At 53.8% G+C, this 21955-nt stretch overlaps 2 protein-coding genes across 5 annotated transcripts in view; one reads left to right on the top strand and one right to left on the bottom strand.

The window, feature by feature from the left end:
- Nucleotides 1–21955, top strand: part of DPH7 (diphthamide biosynthesis 7) — an 807287-nt gene that overhangs the window by 5952 nt on the left and 779380 nt on the right. The gene's annotated exons all lie outside the window — the stretch shown is intronic.
- On the bottom strand, nt 2358–15068 carry GBGT1 (globoside alpha-1,3-N-acetylgalactosaminyltransferase 1 (FORS blood group)). Of its 4 annotated transcripts, XM_050760173.1 has the most exons (6): nt 14909–15068; nt 12512–13698; nt 5690–5740; nt 5576–5611; nt 4528–4662; nt 2358–3256 (listed from the first exon to the last, which is right to left on the bottom strand). In XM_050760173.1, exons 2-6 carry the CDS (start codon nt 12745–12747, stop codon nt 2581–2583), a joined length of 1134 nt encoding a protein of 377 aa, XP_050616130.1. In that variant the 5' UTR covers nt 12748–13698; nt 14909–15068; the 3' UTR covers nt 2358–2580. The 4 variants fall into 4 exon arrangements, with proteins under 4 accessions (XP_050616130.1, XP_050616132.1, XP_050616131.1 ...); XM_050760175.1 differs by lacking the exon at nt 4528–4662; XM_050760174.1 differs by lacking the exon at nt 14909–15068 and having other exon boundaries at nt 12512–14783.

Raw genomic sequence — 21955 nt, 5'->3', positions numbered from 1 at the left:
AAGTGCTGGAATTACAGGCGTGAGCCACCATGCCTGGCCTCATTCAACTTTACACCAGAGCCAAGGCACCAGCATTGCAGGCCACTCAGCTCTGACTGGCCAGGCCCTGCTGTGCGTGGTGACCCCACACTTCATGGCTCTTCCCCGTTGCTCATCCCTGAGCTGGTCATCAGAGGCCTCATCCTGTGTTGGGGCCTCGCTGGCCAGGTTTCCCCTGAGTCCAGCACTTGGGCCCCATTTATATAGATCCCCCTGCTGGGACAGACCGGCAGTGACCCCCGCCTCCTTGCCTGGCATTCAGAACCCTGTGTGACCTGGTCCCTATACCCCAACTCTAGCCTCCTGGGGCCATCGTGACCCAGGGACCCCATCAAGCTCCTGCCTCTCTCAGAGCCCCCTGTCGGCACTGCCCCTCCCTGTATCATCCTCCACAATGCACTCACCTTCAGAGCTGCACTCCTCCCACCCCATGCAGTGCACAGTCTTGAACCCAGATGACCTGGGTTCAAACCTGCAGCTGGGCCACATCACAGGCAAGCTCGTGGGGACCTCTCAGAGTCTCAGTTTCCTCTACTGAAAATGGCTCAGGGACTCCCATCCGGGAGGGTGTGCCAGGGGTAAAGCTGGGTGTAAGTGGGCTGAGGGGGGTGTGGGGGGTTTCTCCCCTGCTAGGCGGAGCTGCCCAAGCCTCAGAGTCTGCTGTCACCTCGGGTCCCCCATCTCCCAGTCATCCACCCAGCTGAGTCCAGTGCTTCCAAGGCCCTCTATGTGCTTTCAACAGAAGCTCCCCAGAGGCAGGGCCTACTCCTTCAGCACAGCGCCCCCCTCCCCTGGAGCAGGCAGGCGCTCCCTATGAGGGACACAGAGGCCATGGTTCCATTCCTGCCCCTCTGCCCAGGAGGCACCCAGAGCCCCTTCTAAACTCCAGGCCTCTCCAGCCCAGTCTGTCTCCTCCAACTAGTCACTCCATCTGTCCACACTTGGGATCGGTCCCTGCTTGCCAGCCAAATCACAGGTGCAGGAAGAATGAACTCAGGGCTGGCCCCAACTTTTCCACGGGTGACCAAGTGGGTGGGTGCCTGCCCATTCTGGTATGACCAGAGTCTACCCCACCCTCCTCTCTGTCTTCTTCCATGAAAAAGATGCTGCTATCTCCAGGGCAGTAAGCACCAGGCCACCAAGCCCTGAACCCATACCCCACCCCATCTCTGAATGGCCTGGCAGACAGAACCGCTGTAGGCCTCTGAAGTCCTTCTGGGTCCAGACTGGAGAGGTCATCTTCCTAAGCCCTCTAATCCTGGCCTGCACCATTGGCACAGAGTCCCATGCCCACTGGTGGCCTCACAGGGCTGCAGTGACCCTGGATACAGGAGCTCCCAGGGTTGTCCAGCTGCTGGGCTCCATATCCCTCTACACAGTCAGGAGCGTGTTAATCTGCCAGCATGCTCCGCTTCACCCAGTCTCCCTGGAGAACTGGAATGAAATACTGTCTGTTGCACCCTCTAGCTGTAGCTCAGATTTTCTGGAGTAACTATATCCCCTACCCCCCACCCCTATTCGATTGTGTTTGAAATCCAGTCTGCCCGTGTCCCCACTGCCTGATGGAACAGACACTAGGGACACAGGCAGGCTGGATGTGCAGGTAAAAACCACCTTAGTGGCCGGGCACGGTGGCTCACACCTGTAATCCTAGCACTTTGGGAGGTCACAGCAGGTGGATCACTTGAGGTCAGGAGTTTGAGGCCAACCTGGCCAACATGGTGAAACCCCGTTTCTACTAAAAATTAAAAAATTAGCTGGGTGTGGCAGGCGCCTGTAATCCCAGCTACTTGGGAGGCTGAGGCAGGAGAATCGCTTGAACCTGGGAGGTGGAGGTTGCAGTGAACCAAGATCACGCCACTGAACTCCAGCCTGGGTGATAAGAGCGAAACTCGGTCTCAAAAAAAACAAAAACAAAAACAAAAGCAAAAGCCAAACAAACAAAAAATCACCCTAGCTAGGGTGGAGCACACACCACCTTTATTATAAACTGCCCCAAACCCTCTTAAGAAGGAGGTGGCTAGTCCCCTGAGAGTGCGGTTCACTTTGGGGCGCAGGAAACCAGAGAGAGCCTAGACCTGCTCCATTTCAAAGGCTCGCTCTGGGGGCCTGAGTGAGGAATTGGCTACATGTGATTGGGAGACATCAAGGGATCCAGGACCCCTGTGACCAGAGAAAAGGGGTCTAGGGTGCCCTCACACTAGGGTATTAGAAATGCTATGTTAAGGGCAATATGCAATAAACGGGAGGCTGGCGCTGCAGGGTTCAGGCACTCTGAGTCAGGCTGAGGCTTCGGAGCCTGCCCCACAAAGGCACGGCCTGCCTCACCGTTCCTGTGCCACATTACTGTGAGATCTTGTGTGCTACTGTGTGCACAGCCCTCTGCAGTTCACAGTGGCCTTTCCACATCCCTTTTCCAGCTGAATTCGCCTGACTGACAGAGGGAGGTGGGACAGGGCTGGTCTGCACACTAGTGAAGTGCTGGTGGCTGCAGGGCTTTGGATCCCCATCCATGGCAGCCGCAGCTCCGTGGTCAGCTCCTCAGGAGCTGATATCCTTGTCCAGTGTAGAAAAGCGGATCAGCTTCAGGCTGGGCGGCTGGGGCTTCCTGTCATCCCAGAGGTACTCGGGGGACAGCACCTTGGACGGCTTGTTTGAGATGAAGCGACGATTCAGGTGGCTTTCCTCGCGCCAGGCTGCCATGATGCCATTGGCCTTGTCTGCCAGGATGGCCATGTGGCAGCCCCTGGTAAACTCATATACCCTGGCCACCTGCCCCCCGAAGACTTTCCCACCATAATAGAAGTCCCCTTCGCTGTCTGCCACAAAGGCAGTGGAAACACGCCTGCACTCGTAGGGAAACTGCTGGCGGGGTGTGGCGTAGTAGCTTGGGTGAATGGCAGCCACCAGGTCTCCCAAGGTCTCAGGGCCCCACGGGTTCCGAAACACCATGTCCACATCAAGGCAGAAGAGGTAGTCCACCTCCCGGTGAGCCCTCTTAGCAATGTGCTGGCTGATGGTCTCCATCCGGCGCATGCATGTCTCTTCCCAGTTGGAGTGACCCTGGATGGGGATGGTGCTGAGGAGCCGGTGGGGACCCAGTGGGACCCCGGGAACGGCTGCAGGATTGTCAGTGAAGATGTAGTAGTGCACCCGGTACCCACGCATGAAGAACTCCTCGGCTGACTCCAGGAAGGACTGGATGAAGTGAGTGTACCTAGTGATGATCACCCGGTCACCCATCGCTACCCCAGCAGCCTGCCTGGGTCCCCACTGTGTGCTGGGGCCAGCCAGGCTGGGGTCCACTTACCAGCTCCCCATCTCAAGATGTCACTCTGCTCCGACCCTCTGGGTCCTCATTTGTCCAATTCCCAAAACGCTAGTACCAGCCTCTTACGGCTGTTGTAAGCATGTTCCTGGTAGAGATTCTTTTTCTTTTACTTTTTTTTTTTTTTTTTTTTTTTTTTGGAGACGGAGTCTCGCTCTGTCGCCCCGGCTGGAATGCAGTGGCACAATCTTGGCTTACTGCAAGCTCTGCATCCCAGGTTCATGCCATTCTCCTGCCTCAGCCTCCCAGGTAGCTGGGACTATAGGCACCTGCCACCACGCCTGGCTAATTTTGTTTTGTTTTGTTTTGTATTTTTAGTAGAGATGGGTTTTCACCATGTTAGCCAGGATGGTCTCGATCTCCTGACCTCGTGATCTGCCCGCCTCGGCCTCCCAAAGTGCTGGGATTACAGGCATGAGCCACTGTGCCCGGCCTCCTGGTAGAGATTCTTATGCTTCTAGACCAGGTGAAGTTTTATGGAGCAATTTCTAAGTGCCCAGCAACATTCTAAGAATTCTTATGATCTTTGATCTTTATAAGCTGCCTTAAAGCGTGCCCATTACACAGGCAGGAACATTGAGTACCACGGAGAAGAAGGTAGCCAAGAAGCAGGTAAGTGGATGAATTAAGGGAAAGCAGTTGAGCTAGATGCTGGGGGCATGGAGTGGGGTGTGGTTGACACAGCCCTGCCCCCAGGCCAAAACTCACTGGACAAGGGGGTCACCTGACCCTAGGTGGGCCATTCATCATCTGGCCATGCTTTAGGGCTTGGGGCCCCAGGAAGTTCCAGGAAGGAGTCCCAGGGGCCCAAAGGGAGGCTGCCAAGCGGCTGCTCCTAAGGAAGGCCGGTGGGGTCAGGGAGAGACGAGGGCAGAGGAGGGGTCCAGATGAAACGGAGGGGCAGTGGGGCCTCCTGACAAAGGTTCCTGCTGTCCCCTCATCTGGACTCTGCCTCCCAGCTATGCTAGAGCCAGACCCCCTACCCCAGGAAGCCCCCATCCCACTATCACACCCTACTCTGCATTTTCTGTCTGCTCGGCACCTGGTTCCGATCCCCCCGGGTGCCCAGCAGGGTCCTGTGTGCACGTCTGGTCTCTTCCTGACTATAAACTCCTGTGGCTCAGGGAGACCTCCCTCCCCTTCCCCAGCCCACTACTCACTTCCCCACGGCAAACGCCGTGACCCCAATGGTCAGGTTCAGTGGCTGGTAGATGTGCTGCAGAAGCTCTGGGTTGAAGGTTCCCTCGGAGACGATGGGCGCTAACCAGGGTGTGAGTGTCAGCAGCTGTGTGGGCCTGGCAGCAGGGGGGCCGTGGGCACTGAGACCCTCCCCTGTGAAAGCCTAAGTCTCCTCCCGGCCCTGGCTCTCACAGTGTGACCGGGGCAGCTTCGTCCCCATCTCTGGGCCTCCCTTTCCTCACATGGAAGGTGGGAATAATGACAGTCACCTCCCAGCAGCGTTGGGAAGAGCAGGAGTTAACGCACACCAAGGAGGAGCCTGGCATTGTCCATGTGTGCCGAGCCCCTAATAAGTGAGGGTCATTAAAAAGGGCAAGACAACATTGTTTTTTTTGTTGTTGTTGTTTGTTTTTTTTTTTTTTTTTGAGACGGAGTCTCGCTCTCGCCCAGGCTGGAGTGCAAGTGGCGCGATCTCCTCCGCTCACTGCAAGCTCCGCCTCCCGGGTTCCCGCCATTCTCCTGCCTCAGCCTCCCGAGTAGCTGGGACTACAGGCGCCAGCCACCACGCTCGGTTAGTTTTTTGTATTTTTTAGTAGAGACGGGGTTTCACCAAGTTAGCCAGGATGGTCTCGATCTCCTGACCTTGTGATCCGCCCGCCTCGGCCTCCCAAAGTGCTGGGATTACAGGCGTGAGCCACCGCGCCCGGCCAACATTGTTAAGAACAATGGCCCGAGCACCTACTGAGTGCAGACACCGCAGATGTTACAGTACCTCTCATCTGCTCCTCCAACCTCCAGGGAGCTAGGTACTATTATCCACCTGCACAGAAAAAGCTCAGAGCAGTTGGGTACCCTGCCCAAGGTCACACAGCCCAGGTGCCTGACTCCCAGCCCTGTGTCTTTCCACAGTCCCTAACTCTCTGGGCCCCAAGGCCACCCTGATATTGGCACCTCCACTACCCCAACTTATAAATCAGAGCTCTTTCGGCCCCTCCCCCCATCCCCTTCAGGCCTCTCCATGACACCTACCTGTGCTCCAGCAGCTTGGGCTGGGGGTACTGTGACCTGCAACCAAGAAGGACCAGTGGTGGAGGGGAGCCACCACCCTCAAGGCCACAAAAGGGGAAATGCCAGTCTCCTTACCATGCCACGGGCTGGAGTGGCTTCTCCCTCTTGCGGTGCAGCTTCATGTTGCTGGTGGCAGACGTAAGAAAGAGCCGTCATCATGGGACTGGGGACAGAGATACTCAGCACAGGAAGAAGAAGGAGTCAGAGGTCCCTGCGGGCGGGCACCCGGGGTCCATGCAGGCTCCCTCTGACCTTCCCCCACAGCCCCACCCGACTCTACAGAGGAGCTGGGGACCCTTGCAGAAGTGATCTGTCCAGGGTTGTTGAGAGAGTGAGTGACAGGGCGGTGACTCGAACCCAGTGCTGCTTAATCCCAAGGCTGATGCTTTTCCAACCATGTCACTCTCGTTGTCTGAGAGAAGGTTTGAAAAGCTGCAAAGGGCCGGGCACGGTGGCTCACGCCTGTAATCCTAGCACTTTGGGAGGCCGAGGCAGGTGGATCACCAGGCCAGGAGATCAAGACCAGCCTGGCCAAGATGGTGAAACCCCGTCTCTACTGAAAATACAAAAAATTAGCCGGGCATGGTGGCGGGTGACTGTAATCCCAGCTACTCGGGAGGCTGAGGCAGGAGAATTGCTTGAACCCGGAAGGCAGAGGTTGCAGTGAGCCAATATTGCACCACTGCACTCCAGCCTGGGTGACAGAGCGAGATTCCGTCTCAAAAAAGAAAAAAAAGCAAGAAAAGCTGCAAAGGCCTGGTGACTGGGATCTCCGGTGAGCTAATTAACCTGAGCTCACTGTAATGGTCAGTTGTATGTGTTAACTTGGTTAGGCTGTAGTATCCAGTTTCTCAAACACAAGTCAAAGTGTTGCTATGAAACATTTTTTTTTTTTTAGGAGACAGGGTCTTGCTCTGTTGCCCAGGCTGGAGTGCAGTGGCACAATCATAGCTCATTGCAGCCTCGACCTCCTGGGTTCAAGCAATCCTCCTACCTTAGCCTCCTGAGTAGCTGCACCTGCCAGGCACTCATTACCACCCCCAGCTGATTTTTTAAAATTTTGTAGAGATGGGGTCTTGCTATGTTGCCCAGGCTGGTCTGTGAAAGTATTCTGTAGATGTGATGAACATTCTATATCAGTTGATTTTATGTAAAAGAGAGTATCCTAGACAACCTGGGTGGGACTGATCCAATTGGTTGAAAGGCCTTAAGAACAGAACTGGTGGCCAGCCCAGGTAACTCACACCTGTAATCCCAGCACTTTGGGAGGCCGAGGTGGGCAAAGCACTTGCATCCAGGAGTTCAAGACCGGCTTGGGAAACATGGCAAGTCCTCGTCTCTACAAAAACAACAAAAATTAGCTGGGTGTGGTGGTGTACACCTGTGGTCCTGGCTACTTGGGAGGCTGAAGCAGGAGGATGGTTTGAGCCCAGGAGGTGGAGGCTGTAGTGAGCTGTAATCACACTACTGCACTGCACTCCAGCCTGGGCCACCCACAAAGTGGGACCCTGTCTCAAAAAAAAAAAAAAAAAAAAACTTTCACCTGTGGGCTGCAGTGTCCACTCCTGTCTGAGTTTCAGCTACCTAGCCAGCCTCACCATCACATAAGTCAATTTTCCCAGGTACGTTGGCCTGTCTGTCTACTTGCCTACCTCTTACTGGTTCTGTTTCTCTAGTGGATCCCTGACTGCCATTTCTCTGCATCTGCAAAATGGGCAAAATCATCCTTAGCCCTAGCAGTGGTGGGCTAGCGGAGGGGCTCTTGGCCCATGTCCAGCATGGAGCAAGTCCTCAGTAAGCTGAGGGATCCTGGGCAAGTCTTGGCAGGCAGTCTGCATGGTCACTTTCAAAGTCAAACTGGGTGGAGAAGAAAGAAGGGGGTCTGGCCGGGCGCGGTGGCTCAAACCTGTAATCCCAGCACTTTGGGAGGCCGAGGCGGGCGGATCACAAGGTCAGGAGATCGAGACCACAGTGAAACCCCGTCTCTACTAAAAATACAAAAAAAAATTAGCCGGGCGCGGTGGCGGGCACCTGTAGTCCCAGCTACTCAGGAGGCTGAGGCAGGAGAATGGCGTGAACCCAGGAGGCGGAGCTTGCAGTGAGCCGAGATCGCGCCACTGCACTCCAGCCTGGGCGACAGCGTGAGACTCCGTCTCAAAAAAAAAAAAAAAAAAAAAAAAAAAAAGAAGGGGGTCCATGAAGGAGGTGCCAGGGCTGCAGGGTCAGAACCCTGGGATCACCTCTGGCTCTGCCACCAACTGGCCCAGGGACCTGGAGCCAGACATTTGACCCTATGAACTTTAGTTTCCTCATCCACAAAATGGGGACAATAAAACCATCCACTTAGAGTGTTTCCAGCAGGTGGAAGCGAGGCACAGAGAAGGGAAAGACTGGCCGGGCGTAGTGGCTCACGTCTGTAATCCCAGCACTTTGGGAGGCCGAGGTGGACGGATCACAAGGTCAAGAGATCAAGACCATCCTGGCCAACATGGTGAAACCCCGTCTCTATTAAAAATACAAAAATTAGCTGGACGTGGTGATGCGTGCCTGTGGTCCCAGCTACTCAGGAGGCTGAGGCAGGAGAATCGCTTGAATGCGGGAGGCGGAGGGTGCAGTGAGCCGAGATCCCGCCACTGCACTCCAGCCTGGCGACAGAGGGAGAATCGTCTCAAAAAAAAAAAAAAAAAAAAAAAAAAAAAAAAAAAAGGGAAAAGCCACCCAGCCAGCAGCAGCAAGAAAAGGCCCGAGGCCAATTGTCCCCAGGCAGAAGCTCGTAAGGATCCCACCCACTGATGACACAGTAGTCTGCCAGGTCCTTGTAAGTTTCTTTTCTTTCTTTCTTTTCTTTTTTGAGATGGGGTCTCTCTGTGTTGCCCAGGCTAGAGTGCAGTGGCACAAACTCAGCTAACTGCAGCCATGACCGTCTAAGCCCAAGCGATCCTCCCACACCAGTCCCCTGAGGAACTGGGACCACAGGTACCCACCACCACACCCAGCTGTTTTTGTATTAATGTTTTTGGTAGAGACGGTGTTTCACCATGTTGCCCAGGCTGGTCTTGAACTCCTGAGCTCAAGCGATCTGCCTGTCTCAGCCTCCCACAGTGCTAGGATTACAGGCATGAGCCGCCTTGCCTGGTCCCCTGTAAGTTTCAATATGTCACGTATGATGGGATGACTGAAGCCTCCTTGACTCTTCCACTTCTAGGCTATGCTCTTTTATTTGTGGTAAAGTGTACAAAACACAAGATTTACTACCTTAGCCAACTTTTAAGTGTACAGTTCAGTGGTATTAGGTACATTCACATTGTCATGCAACGATCCAACATTTGTGTCCAGACTTTTTCATCATCCCAAAAGGAAGCTTGGACCCTCATTAAACAAGAGGTTGCCATTGCCCCTCCCCCAGCCCCTGAGAACCGTAATTCTACATCTGCCTCTATGAACTTGAGTATGGAAGGTACTTCCTATAAGTGGAATAATTAAGTTTTTGTCCTTTTGTGAATAGTAGCTACTTTTTTTTTTCTTTTTTTAGATGGAGTCTCAGTAATCTTGTCTTCCCAGCTGGAGTGCAGTGGTGTGATCTTGGCTCACTGTAACCTCAGCCTCCCGGGTTCAAGTGATTCTCCTGCCTCCGCCTCCCAAGTAGCTGGGACTACAGGTGTGTGCCACCACACCCGCCAATTTTTGTATTTTTATTAGAGACGAGGTTTCATCATGTTGGCCAGACTGGTCTCAACTCCTGAGCTCAAGTGATCCACCAGCCTTGGCCTCCTGAAGTGCTGGGATTATAGGCGTAAGCCACCACACCCAGCCACGTTGCTACTCTTGAATCAACAATTTTTTCAAGTCAATTCGTCAAACTGACCCTCTGCCCTAGTTTCCTACAAGCAAGCATATTTCAGGGCCCTGCTCAGAAAGTCCTGGGATTTCAAGAAGGGGTCAGGAGTTAGAAGGGGCACCAAACAGCCCATTACCTCCCTGGCTCCTCTTTTCTCTCCACAAGCCCAGACACACTCCAGCTGCAGTGAAGAGTTACACACAAGAATACAAAAGCAGGCCGGTGTGGTGGCTCACACCTGCAATCCCAGCAAGGGTGAGTTGGGAGGATCCTTTGAGGCCAGGAGTTCCAGACCAGCCTGGGCAACATAGTGAGACCCTGTCTCTACAAACAAATAAAAAATGAGCTAGGAGGTGTGGTGGTGCGTACCTGTGGTCCCAGCTACTCGGGAGGCTAAGGTATGAGGATCACTTGAGCCCAGGAGGTCAAGGCTGTAGTGAGCTGTGATAATGCCACTGCACTCCAGCCTGAATGACAGAGCCAGACCTTATCTTCCCCCACCACACAAACACACACAAAAGATAGACAAACTGTAAAGAAGAAAAAAAAAGTTGTAGGTATACTCAGCCAAGGGTGATGATAGAGAACCCACAAACGGACCAAACAGAGAAGGTGGGGAGGAAGCACTTCACACAAGAAAAAATTCAATTAATGGGAAGACATAGGGAAATGAGAGTCTCACTAGTAATAATAATAATAAAAAAAAATTAAGTCCAGGGGTGGTGGTTCATGCCTTTAATCCCAGCACTTTGGGAGGCCAGTGGTGGGGGCGAAGCCTGGCTGAGGCGGGCAAAGACCAGACTGGCCAACATGATGAAACCCCGTTTCTACTAAAAATACAATAATTAGTTGGTGCGCGTAATCCCAGCTGTTCAGATGACTGAGGCATGAGAATTGCTTGAACGCGGGAGGCGGAGGTTGCAATGAGCTGAGATCACACCACTGCAGTCCCGCCTGGGCGGCAAAGCAAGCCTCTGTCTCAATATAATAATAATAATAATCATCATCATCATAAATAAAATTTATACCAAAGAGGATAGCATTTCCCTCTCCCAATCAGCAAGGCAGGTTCATTTTTGTTTTCATAACCCCTGGTATTCCCAGCAGTAGCCCATGTGTATTATAGGGTGGTTTTGCTGAGTACTGCTCGGGCAGGGCACATGAATGAGTGACCGATGTGCTGTGGTCCTTCTGAAATAACCCGATAAGATGGATCAGAACCTATCCACATCCTCTGGCCACAAGGGAACATGTCTGAACAAAACGATCTTTGAAACGGAGAAAGGGTTATGCTGCTCGTCACAAACTTAGAACCCTGGGAAACTGGGAGCAACATAAATGCTGAGAGCAATTGGTGGTGGGAAAGAGAGAGGGACTCAAAAATTATGTGCCAGCCCCTGGGTGGAATAAGATGATGGTGATCAGGCTGATGCGGTAGCTCATGCCTGTAATCTCAGCACTTTGGGAGGCTGAGGCAGGAGGATTGCTTGAGCCCAGGAGTCTGAGACCAGACTGGACAACACAGTGAGACCCTATCTCGTTTTGAAAAAAAGAGGATGGGACACACATTGAAAAATAAAGTTCAGTCTGGGAAAACAGAATAAAAACTGCAAAAACAGTATGACCACAACTGTTCTAAATAGCAAGCAGCCATTTTGCATTTAGAACCATGTAAATATCTAATCTGTTAAATTTGAAAGCGGAACAAACAAGCAAAGCAAACAACGAACTTTGGAATTGGAGTGTAATTTTTGACAGGTGAACCTGACAGGGTTTTCTTTTTCTTTTGTCTTTTCTCCTTCCTGGCTTCCTAATTTACTATATTCTATGTTTACAATATAAAACATACCTTGTTAGTTAGTGGTCTGTGATTCAGATGTTTAACTTTCCTTGAGTTGTCATGAAAAACAAAAGACCAGATGCTCCTCTGAGATTATCCCAACTCATTCTTTCAGTCTTAACTGTTAAAAAGTCAGACTCGGCCAGGCGCGGTGGCTCACGCCTATAATCCCAGCACTTTGGGAGGCCGAGGTGGGTGGATCACGAGGTCAGGAGATCGAGACCATCCTGGCTAACACGGTGAAACCCTGTCTCTACTAAAAATACAAAAAACTAGCCGGGCGTGGTGGCGGGTGCCTGTAGTCCCAGCTACTCTGAGGCTGAGGCGGGAGAATGGCGTGAACCTGGGAGGTGGAGCTTGCAGTGAGCCGAGATCTGGCCACTGCACTCCAGCCTGGGCCACACAGCGAGACTCCGTCTCAAAAAAAAAAAAAAAAAAAAAAAGTCAGACTCGGCCAGGCGCGGTGGCTCACGCCTATAATCCCATCACTTTGGGAGGCCGAGGTAGGTGGATCACTTGAGATCAGGAGTTCGAGACCAGCCTGGCCAACATGGTGAAACGCAGTGTCAACTAAAAATACAAAAATTATCCAGGTATGGTGGCAGGTGCCTGTAATCCCAGCTACTCTGGAGGCTGAGACAGGAGAATCTCTTGAACTGGGGAGGTGGAGGTTGTGGTGAGCTGAGATGGCGCCACTGCACTCCAGCCAGGGCGACAGAGTGAGACTCTGACTCAAAAAAAAAAAAAAAAAAAAAAAAAAAACAAAAAACAAACAAAAAAAAAACCTCCTTAAGTAAGGAGGACTTTGGTCACATGTTCATTTGTTCCTTGAATCCATGGAATACAAAACTGAGCAACAGGGTCAAGTCCTAAAAGCACTGAGCCCCCGGCTGGTCACCAGGAGCAACAGCAGGCTATTTATGGGCATCATTGCACTCCCTGTTCTCAGTGGCCAGACACAGCAAGTGAAGCTCACAGCTGTGCAAAATGTGGAAGATCAGACCATGCAGGGAGCTGCAAGGATGCTGGAAGACCGAAATGGGAATTTCACTTCACATTTGTCACAGCCCTTAAATTACCTAAATACTATTGCATTTATCAGAAACATGAACTTGGAACTCAGGAACCGGCAGATGAAGTGAACTTAAATACTCTCCTGTCTCCCCAAGTGTGAGCAGCCCACAGGGCCCCCAGTTCTCCTAGCCCCACCCATACTTACAAGATCTCTGGGCAGGGGAGATAATAGGGGACATAGGAGACTGGCAGCCAGTTCTCAACGTATGCCGTGTGAAGAAAAAAAATCTGTTGATCCACTCTGCTCCAGAGGCTGAAAACACACCCCACGCACATCACTGGGAGTGAAGGTCTCCCACAGTGCATTAGGAGACCAGGTCCCCTGTCATTCGGTAGGTCTGGCTGACCTCGGAGGACAAAGCCTACTGGTATTCCCCGCATGTGTCACAGGGCCTGGCATGCAGTCATTCATTCACCCATGCAGTCATTCATTCCCAGGGAGTGTATATTCTTGATGCCAGGCCCCCCACACAAACAGCAGGGTGAGGGGCAGCCCCAGGAGCTTCATGGAAGGACAGAAACAAAGAGTGAATTTGGGAGTGTGAACAGGGATTCCCCATCAACATTGGTTGAAGGATGGTCCAGGCAGAGAAAAGAGCAAGTCAAGGGCCGGGCGCGGTGGCTCACACCTGTAATCCCAATACTTTGGGAGGCCGAGGTGTGTGGATCACAAGGTCAGGAGATCGAGACCATCCTGACTAACACAGTGAAACCCCGTCTCTACTAAAAGTACAAAAAAGTTAGCTGGGCATGGTGGTGGGTGCCTGTAGTCCCAGCTACTCAGGAGGCTGAGGCAGGAGAATGGAGTGAACCTGGGAGGTGGAGCTTGTGGTGAGCCGAGATCATGCCACTGCACTCCAGCCTCGGCCACAGATCAAGACTCTGTCTCAAAAAAAAAAATAAAAAAAATAAAAAATAAAAAAAGCAAGTCAAAGGCCAGGAGACCAGTACAAGACAGAATTCAGAAGCCAGGGACACTAGTTGGGTCTTGCTGGAGCTGGGATTGGAGGACAGGTGAGTCAGAAGGGGTTGGTGGGATCTGGAATCCTAGGAGGAGACCAAGGTTTTGGGGTTGACCTTCAGAGACAGTGGGAGTCCTGGGTGGGAATAGAGACAGGAAGAGTTCCATGGGGCAGACTCACCACAGGACACTGAGGCTTGTGCCCACCAACAGGCAGAACCCCAGACCCAGGGCCAGTCTCCTACGATGCATTGCTGGGGGCTGCACCAGAGCCTGGGCACCTGCAGAGACCTTACCGACCTGGGCAGATGAGGCTGTCCCCTTGCGGGGATGTCAAGCTCTGAGCCTGGTCTCTGAGGTCCCGGGAACACCTGCAAAGGAACGCTTTTTTTTTAGATAGAGTTTCACTCTTGTCACCAGGGCTGGAGTGCAGTGGCGCAATCTCAGTTCACTGCAACCTCTTCTCTTGGGTTCAAGTGATTCTCTTGTCTCAGCCTCCCGAGTAGCTGGATTCCAGGCATAAGCCACCACGCCCAGCTAATTTTTGTATTTTTAGTAGAGACGAGGTTTCTCCATGTTGGTCAGGCTGCCCGAGCTCAGGTGATCCTCCCGCCTCGGCCTCCCAAAGTGCTGGGATTACAGGCGTGAGCCACCTCGACGGGCCAGGAATGCTCTTTATCGGGAGACGGTGACCCCAGCCCTGCAGCCCTGCCCTCCCCTTGGTCACCCACTGGGGTCATGTGGACTCTGGGTCCCGCTGGATCCCGGGCTCAGCTCTGGCAGCTCTGGGAGGCGCACGATGGCAGTGGCTCGGTGCTCAGCTGTTACTTCCAGCAGCCCTTGGGAAAGGGGCTGGGAATGACTTCGCGGAGGCAGCAGCGGACCCCTGCCTTGGCTCCCGCGTCTCCCTCGCTAGGTCCATTCTCGGAGGTGAGCCGAGGCCGCCGGGAGGGGCGCATGGGCCAGTCCACCGTCCGCTGGAAATCAAGCCCCGAGGCACAGCTAGGACACACGCAGTCCCAGCGCAGGATGAGACGGGAGGGCCGCCCAGGATTCCCCGAGCGGAGCGAGGTGGTCGCTGTCCACCTCTCTGGGAGGCAGGGCCCAGGTTCTCCACAGAACAATGGGAACGCGCCTCAACCCGCTGGCTTGGTGACCTTGGGTCAGTCATCCCCTGCTCCCGGCCTCAGTAGATGGGGGCCGGCACGCGGCGCCCGGGGGGAAGACGCACGGGAAAGGCTGTGAAACGCTGGGCGCAGCCTGGGCCACAGTGAGCGGAGGGCCGGGGTTCTGGGGATTAGGCCGCTGCCACTCGGGAGTGTCCGGCAAGCCCTCTCCCTCTCTCTTCCTCTGGGGCCTCAGTTTCCCCACCTGGGCCTCCAAGCCCCGTCTCGCCCCCGCCTCCCGCGAACGCAGAGCCCAGCCCCGAGCGCCACCGGCCCCAGTCCGTGGTCGAGACCCGGGACTCTGGGTCCGAGATGCGCACCTCCTGGGCTCAGGGCCCTCCTCCTTGGCCCCCTGCGCGGCAGGGACTGGTGGGGGCCGAGGGAGCGTGACTCTCCCTACTGGGTGCAGACTTACTCCTTGCTGCCGGACCGGCGTTAGGACGGATGGAGGGGCGCCACCCCGGCGCAGAAAACGGACTCAGCTAGCCTGGGCCCCCGCGATACCCGGGCGATCGGCGGCGCAGGCAGAGCCTGGAGCAGGGCAGGCAGCGGGGCCGCAGGCGAGGCTGGAGAAGCCAGGCAGGAAAGAGGGAGCCGCAGCCCCGCCCACCTACAGCAGGCCCCGCCCCTGCGGTCCGAGAGCCCTTTCCCTGCGGCCCAGGAGCTGGATCCCGGGGGACCGAGCGCCTGAGCTGACCCCTGGGCCTGGCTTCCGCTAGCTGCCTAGAACGCGGCCTAGGATGCAGCAGGCGCAGCTCGGGGGGCCAAGAAGCGCAGGTCCGGGGGCAGCGTAGGGTGCGGGTGGAGAAATGAAGCGATTTGTGGGGAAAACCTTACCTTGTTTATAAGAGCTTTGAAGCAGTCACGGAAAGGGAGAACCAGCTGGACGCCACTTGTTGTCCGGTTTAGGATCTGTCCTCCTTTGCTCGGGGCCTCTGAGCCAGGCGCCCCTGCCCAGAGAGGGGACACAAGTGAGTGGCTCCCAGAATTACCGGGAACCTCCGTGTCCTCTTCTGTGAAATGGCACTGATCGCACTTTGTTTCCACGGCCTGTCGGGGTTGCATTATCCCTTCCACAAAGGGCTGCTCTTGTCCACCCCAGGGACTCTGGGACCCCAGGAGAGACCCTCTTGCAGCTCACCAGAGGTCGGCCAGCACATAGGGTAGAAGGTTTTTGTAGCAGAAGCCTCTTCTAGGCAGGGTGTAGGAGGGGAGGGGCAGGAAGGCAAAATGAAGGAGCCCTAAGGGAAAATAAAGGAGACAGTGACCAAAGGGGTGGGGGGGTGGGACCCAGCCGGAGAGGGGCTCAGAGAGGTTACGGGTGTGCTCCAGGTCACAGTGTAGCTGAAAGTTGAAAACCCAGACCTGCCTGGTGCCTGGGTACAGCCTCCCAGTCCCTTCAGAGGTGTGATGATTACCTGTGTCCTTGGGGTTTCTCTAGAGCACCACAGGTTTCTGTAAGGCAGGGCCTGTTTTCTTAGTCTGCAGGAGCCTGGCACCGGCTCTGGGCACTGGTGAATGCTGTTTAAAAGGTCACGCTTCCACCTTTTAGCTGCAAACACGAGCTCCCTGGGACCTGGTCTGGGATCTGCTGATTCATTTTCGTTACTCAGTTTATGTTTGCAGAGTTCCCTGGTCTGCCTTCCAGACACTGATGCCTCTCTGGGAATTGTTTTCTAATACAGCTTTAAGGTGACCAAGACAGGGCCGACCTAGCCCTATGGCTCTGCCTACTGGCCGCAGCCCTCCCTTGGCCCAACTAGCAGTGTCTCCATCCCTCCCTGCTGCACCCCCAGAGGAGAAAGAATTTGGTCTAAAGACAGCACTGGCCTGGAAGGGGCTGGATGCAAAGGTAAAGAAAGACAAAGGAGACATCCATGACTTACAAATGTAATAATCAAAGGCAAGGGAGGTAAAAGGAAGATGGGAGAAAACACTGTAGGTACATGTGGACATCTTTCTCATCCGGGAGTGAAGTGGGCTGAAATAGGAATGTAGGCAGAGACTTGCGGTGTTCAAGGGAACCAGAAAGAACAAATCCAAGCCAGGCAGAGTGGGAGAAGAACAGTGGGGAGAAGAGTCACTGCTAGCCTTCCAGTTGTCTCTCTCTGTCTCTGTTTTTCTGTCTGTCTCTATATATGACTTAAAGAAAACTCTCATTAAATATTACTTAAGGCCAAGCATGGTGGCTCAAGCCTGTAATCCCACTATTTGGGAGGCCAGGGTGGGAGGATCATGTGAGCCCAGGAGTTGAACAGCAGCCTGGGCAACATAGCACAAGCTATGAGGCTGGAGCCAGGGTGCCAGAGTGAGACTATGTCTCAAAAATAAGCAAATAAATAACATTTCTGTTTTACTTAAGTATCTTTTTTTTTTTTTTTTTTTTTTTTTTTAATGGAGTCTCGCTCTGTCACCCAAGCTGGAGTGCAGTGGCATGATCTTTTGAGACGGGGTCTTGCTCTGTCACCCAGGGTGGAGTGCAATGGTGCAGTCTCGGCTCACTGCAACCTCTGCCTCCCAGTTCAAGCAATTCTCCTGCCTCAGCCTCCTGAGTAGTTGGGATTACAACACCTGGCTGATTTTTATATTTCTTTTAGTAGAGGGTTTCACCATGTTGGCTAGGCTGGTCTCGAACTCCTGACCTCAGGTGATACACCCACCTCGGTCTCCCAAAGTGCTGGGATTACAGGTGTGAGCCACTGTGCCTGGCCTTACTTAACTACCTTTTGAGGAGGTGGTGGGCCACTGAAGCTGGGACCCAGATCGGTGCTTCCACTGCTGGCTGTGGGTGAGATGCTGTCCCTGCTTTTGGGCTGTGAGCTCTCAGGACAGGAATGGTGTCTGGGGTTCACTGTCATATTTCAGGTGTCTGCACACAACAGGGGTGCTGGATGCATGCATGAGTGAAGGAATGAATGAACCCAAGACTTCTTTGTGTCTCAGATTCCTCCTCTGTCAAATAAGAGTACCTGCTTCAAGGGGCTGTTGGGAGGATGACACTTGTTCATTCATCTATTTATTCAATAAATGTAAAGTGCCTCCTGTACCTGAGGCTCTGTTCTAGAGGCTAGGAACACATGGTGAACAAGCACGTTCCCCGATGGTGTGGAGCACCCACCCCCAACCCCCAGCAGGGTTTAAATGAGGAAAGGTGGGTCTCAGGCACGTGGTCCGAGCTCAGCGAGAGCAGCTGCTGGGATCGGGAGGTCACGCGCAAGTTCCTGTGCAGCAGCTCAAGACCAGCCTGGGTGGGGTCCGCGGTGGAGGGGATGTAGGATCCTTGGTCTGAACTCCCAGGCTATCCAGTGTCTCTACGTAACCATTCCCCTCACTGGGCCTCAGCTTTTCATCTGGAAAATGGGCTTGTGAGGATATCCATCTCTCAGTTTCTCCATAAATTGGTCTTGATCTTCGGAAGCAGACAAAGAAGGGACTAACTTCCCACTGGTAATCCTGGAGGGCTGAGGTGTGCGTTCATGAAGGGAACAGGGAAACGTCCTCTGCTGGGGGACTGGCTAAGTTCCCCCTTCTGGTTAGCGGCAGAGCTGGGCTGAGACCCCTTGGCTCCAAAGCCAGTCCTTGGGCTCCCCACCATGCACAGACCCTCTGTAAATGATCCCCAGCTGTGACCTACCTCTGGGATGCCACAGAATGCTCCAGAGTGTTTCCCAGAAATAAGGGAGTTCATGGTCAAGTCTGGGAACTCAGGTGAGCAGGAGTGGCAGAACCCCCCAGACCTTTCATCTCTAAGGGGAGGTGGGGAGAGTCTGCAGAGCTTCCCTAGAGGTGGAGCTGGGGTGGAGGGACTGGGCGGGGTGGGGGCAGACCCCGTGGCCCCCCGTGTGGGCCTCACTCTCCTCACCTTAGGAGAAGCTCCTGTCTGGAACAAGAGCCAGTGTTCTCCTGAGTGGCCAGCAGGCATCTCTGCAAAGCTCGATTTGGACCCAGACATTGATTTTGGCTCATTTTGGCCTTGGAACCTGGGGATGGGCAGCAGCAGGAGGGTCCTGAGGACAGATCCCAAGTCTCAGTACATCACCCAATGTTCTGCTCCTGCTTTGCTGAGTGACCTTGGACAAAGCCTCAGTTTTTTCCGCTATGCATCGCGGTGACAGCTTCCTTTAGTGCTTGTCAAGCTGTGCCTCTCAGAGGCCTAGGAATGGGGTGCCGGAGAGGAGATTCCTGTAGTGTGTCTGGGTTGGGGGTAGGGAGTACAGGCCTCATCCCAGCTCCACCCTGAGCAGCTCTGTCCTGTGTTGGATATATTGGGGTTCTACATCTATATTATCAGAACAATGTATCACTGCCTCAAAAAAGTGGGGTTTAAAGACTATAGGGCTGGGTGGACTCTGGGCCAGCCCTGCCCCTCTGGGGCTCCCTGCACTCTGTTCCTCGTTGACCTGGTGGTTCAGAAGGACAGGTGCATTCACATCCACACAGCTGGCCCACCCAGAACCCAGCAGCATCCAGGAGCCAGCCTCTGATCCAAGCCCATCATCCTGCACTAGCTAAGGCCTGGCCTGGATACAGGCAGAACCCACAGCACCCTGTCCCAGGAGAGCAAATCCAAGCACTAACTGAAACCCGCAAGCTAGGCCCGGAGGAGGGATCTCATCCAAGCACTAACTGAAACCAGCAAGCCAGGCCCAGAGGAGGGATCTCATCCAAGCACTAACTGAAACCAGCAAGCTAGGCCCGGAGGAGGGATCCCAGGGCTGGTTCCTGGGCCCCCAGTACCTGGGAGAGGAGCTTCTTGGCTGTGCTGGAAGCCACACCCAGACCTTGACCCCAGGAATGCCCAGAGAACACATGTTCAGCAGGCTCCCCTGAGAGCAGAAGGGGACACACTTCAGAAATGGTGGAAAGATAAAAATCCAGCCTCCGCCTGCATCAGGACAATGAAATAAGACAGTGAGTTAGGGCCGGGCGCGGTGGCTCAAGCCTGTAATCCCAGCACTTTGGGAGGCCGAGACGGGCGGATCACGAGGTCAGGAGATCGAGAGACGATCCCGGCTAACACGGTGAAACCCTGTCTCTACTAAAAAATACAAAAAAATAGCCGGGCGAGGTGGCGGGCGCCTGTAGTCCCAGCTACTCGGAAGGCTGAGGCAGGAGAATGGCGTAAACCCGGGAGGCGGAGCTTGCAGTGAGCTGAGATCCGGCCACTGCACTCCAGCCTGGGTGACAGAGCAAGACTCCGTCTCAAAAAAAAAAAAAAAAAAAAAAAAAAGACAGTGAGTTAGATGGCATGTCTCACCTACCAAGTGTGCAGCCTTCCCCCCTAAAGCCCCTTGAGTGGAAAACACACAAACTCTCTCTCTCTCTCTCTCTCTCTGTCTCTCTCTCAAAGGGCTTCTTCTCTTCTGTCATTCAGCATCAACACAGAAGTCTTCTGTGGCCCAATGTGTGGGGTTTTCCCACACACACAGGCGACAGACACCAGTTGGATGTCCTCTAATTCAATCTGATTCTGACACTGTCTACCTGGAGGTAGCATCAGATCCCCCAGGTTGAGATCTTAGTCCCACAAGGCTGCCCCCTCCCCCGCTTCCCACAGACACCGTGGCAAATCTGGGCTTCCAAAGACAATTGCTTGAACCCAGGAGGCAGAGGTTGCAGTGAGCTGAGATCACGCCACTGCGCTCCAGCCTGGATGATAGAGTGAGACTCCATCTCCAAACAAACAAACAAATCAGCAAACAAACAAATCTGGGCTTCCAGGGCTTCTGACCCACCAGCTGCAAACTGGGGTTCCCACAGCCTCCTCTTTGGGTTCAATTAATTTGCTAGAGCAGCCCACAGAACTCAGGGACACATGTTTACTGGTTTATTATAAAAGATATTAAAAAGGATACAGATGAAAGGATGTGTAGGGCGAGGTATAGGGGAAGGGGTGTGAAGCTTCCCGCCCTCCCCGGGCACCCACCCTCCGAGAGCCTCTACATGTTCAGCCCTCTGGAAGCTCCCTAAACCCTGTCCTCTTGGGCCTTTTATGGAGGCTTCATTGGATAATCGGATAGGGATGACTGAAGCATGGACAACTGTGTAGAAACGTGGTTGGACAAAAAGGGCATGGTCTAGCATTAGAGCACGATCTAGCATTAGCACATGGTCTAGCATTGGCCCACAGTCTAGCATTGCCCCACGGTCTAGCACTGGCGCACGGTGTAGCACTGGCGCACGGTCTAGTGTTGGCGCATGGTCTAGCGTTGGCCCACGGTCTAGCATTGGCGCATGGTCTAGCATTGGCCCACGGTCTAGCACTGGCACATGGTCTAGCACTGGCCCACCATCTAGCACTGGCACACGGTCTAGCATTGGCCCACGGTCTAGCACTGGCACACGGTCTAGCACTGGCCCACGGTCTAGCACTGGCGCACAGTCTAGCATTGGTGGAGTGGGAAACTCACAAGGGCTGTCTGTGCAGATTCTTCTTGGCTTCTCCCTGCAGCATTCCTTCCTCCAGGGAATGGAGCAGGACTCCTAAGATGGGGATCTTGTGACCTACAATTAGACAAGGTGGGTCAGATAATTTATGGCCAGACAGAAAGGCAGGGGAAGATTCTTGCCCTGGGGAGAAAAAGGAGCAGGTGAAAGGAGGGCAGGAGAAGGTCAGAGAGAGAGAGAGAGATACTCTGTTTCTGAGGCCTGCTTCTGAGACCTAAAGCACCCCAACATTATAACAAGGGCTATGGGAGTTACGAGCCAGGAATTGTGGCTGGAAATGTGTATATATATGGCATGATATCACACCCCTGAAATTCGAAGCCCTTGGAGTGGCTGAGGGGGATGGACGCTTTCCCCGGGCAGTGGGAGGGGGTGTCTGGACTCTCCTCCTGGAGGGTGAGTTGGCACTAAGACCCCAGCACACCCCCCCTTGGATTCAGTTTGTCTACTTCTAGAAAACAGGAAAGCTTTAGAGGCATGACCAGAGGGTTCAAGTTCGAGGAGAGTTATCTTTGCCCATCTCAGAGCCCTGAGTGGCACACTCGCCCCCTAGCCTTGAGCAGGGGGATCTGGTGTCCCTGGAGGAGGAAACGCCCTGCATCCATTAAAGGTGCCACTGTTGGCGGGGATGCGGTGTGATCCCAGCTAGTTGGGAAGCTGAGGCAGGAGAATTGCTTGAACCTGGGAGGCGGAGGTTCCAGTGAGCTGAGATCGTGCCATTGCACTCCAGCCTGGGCAACAAGAGTGAAATTCTATCTCAAAAATAAATAAATAAATAAATAAATAAATAAAATCCCAGCCTACCCCATTAATTCAGCTCATGGTTCACTGAGGGGTGTGCTGACCTCTGTCTGACACCAGCATTTTTTTTTTTTTTCTTTGAGACAGGGTCTTGCTCTGTCGCCCAGGCTAGAGAGCAGTGGCACGATCATGGCTCACTGGAGCCTCAACTTCTTGGGCTCAAGCCATCCTCCTGCCTCAGCCTCCCAAGTAGGCTGGGACCACAGGTGCATGC

Source organism: Macaca thibetana, chromosome 15, assembly GCF_024542745.1.
Source record: "Macaca thibetana thibetana isolate TM-01 chromosome 15, ASM2454274v1, whole genome shotgun sequence".
Taxonomy (NCBI): domain Eukaryota; kingdom Metazoa; phylum Chordata; class Mammalia; order Primates; family Cercopithecidae; genus Macaca; species Macaca thibetana.
This window is presented reverse-complemented; position numbering and strand designations above follow the sequence as displayed.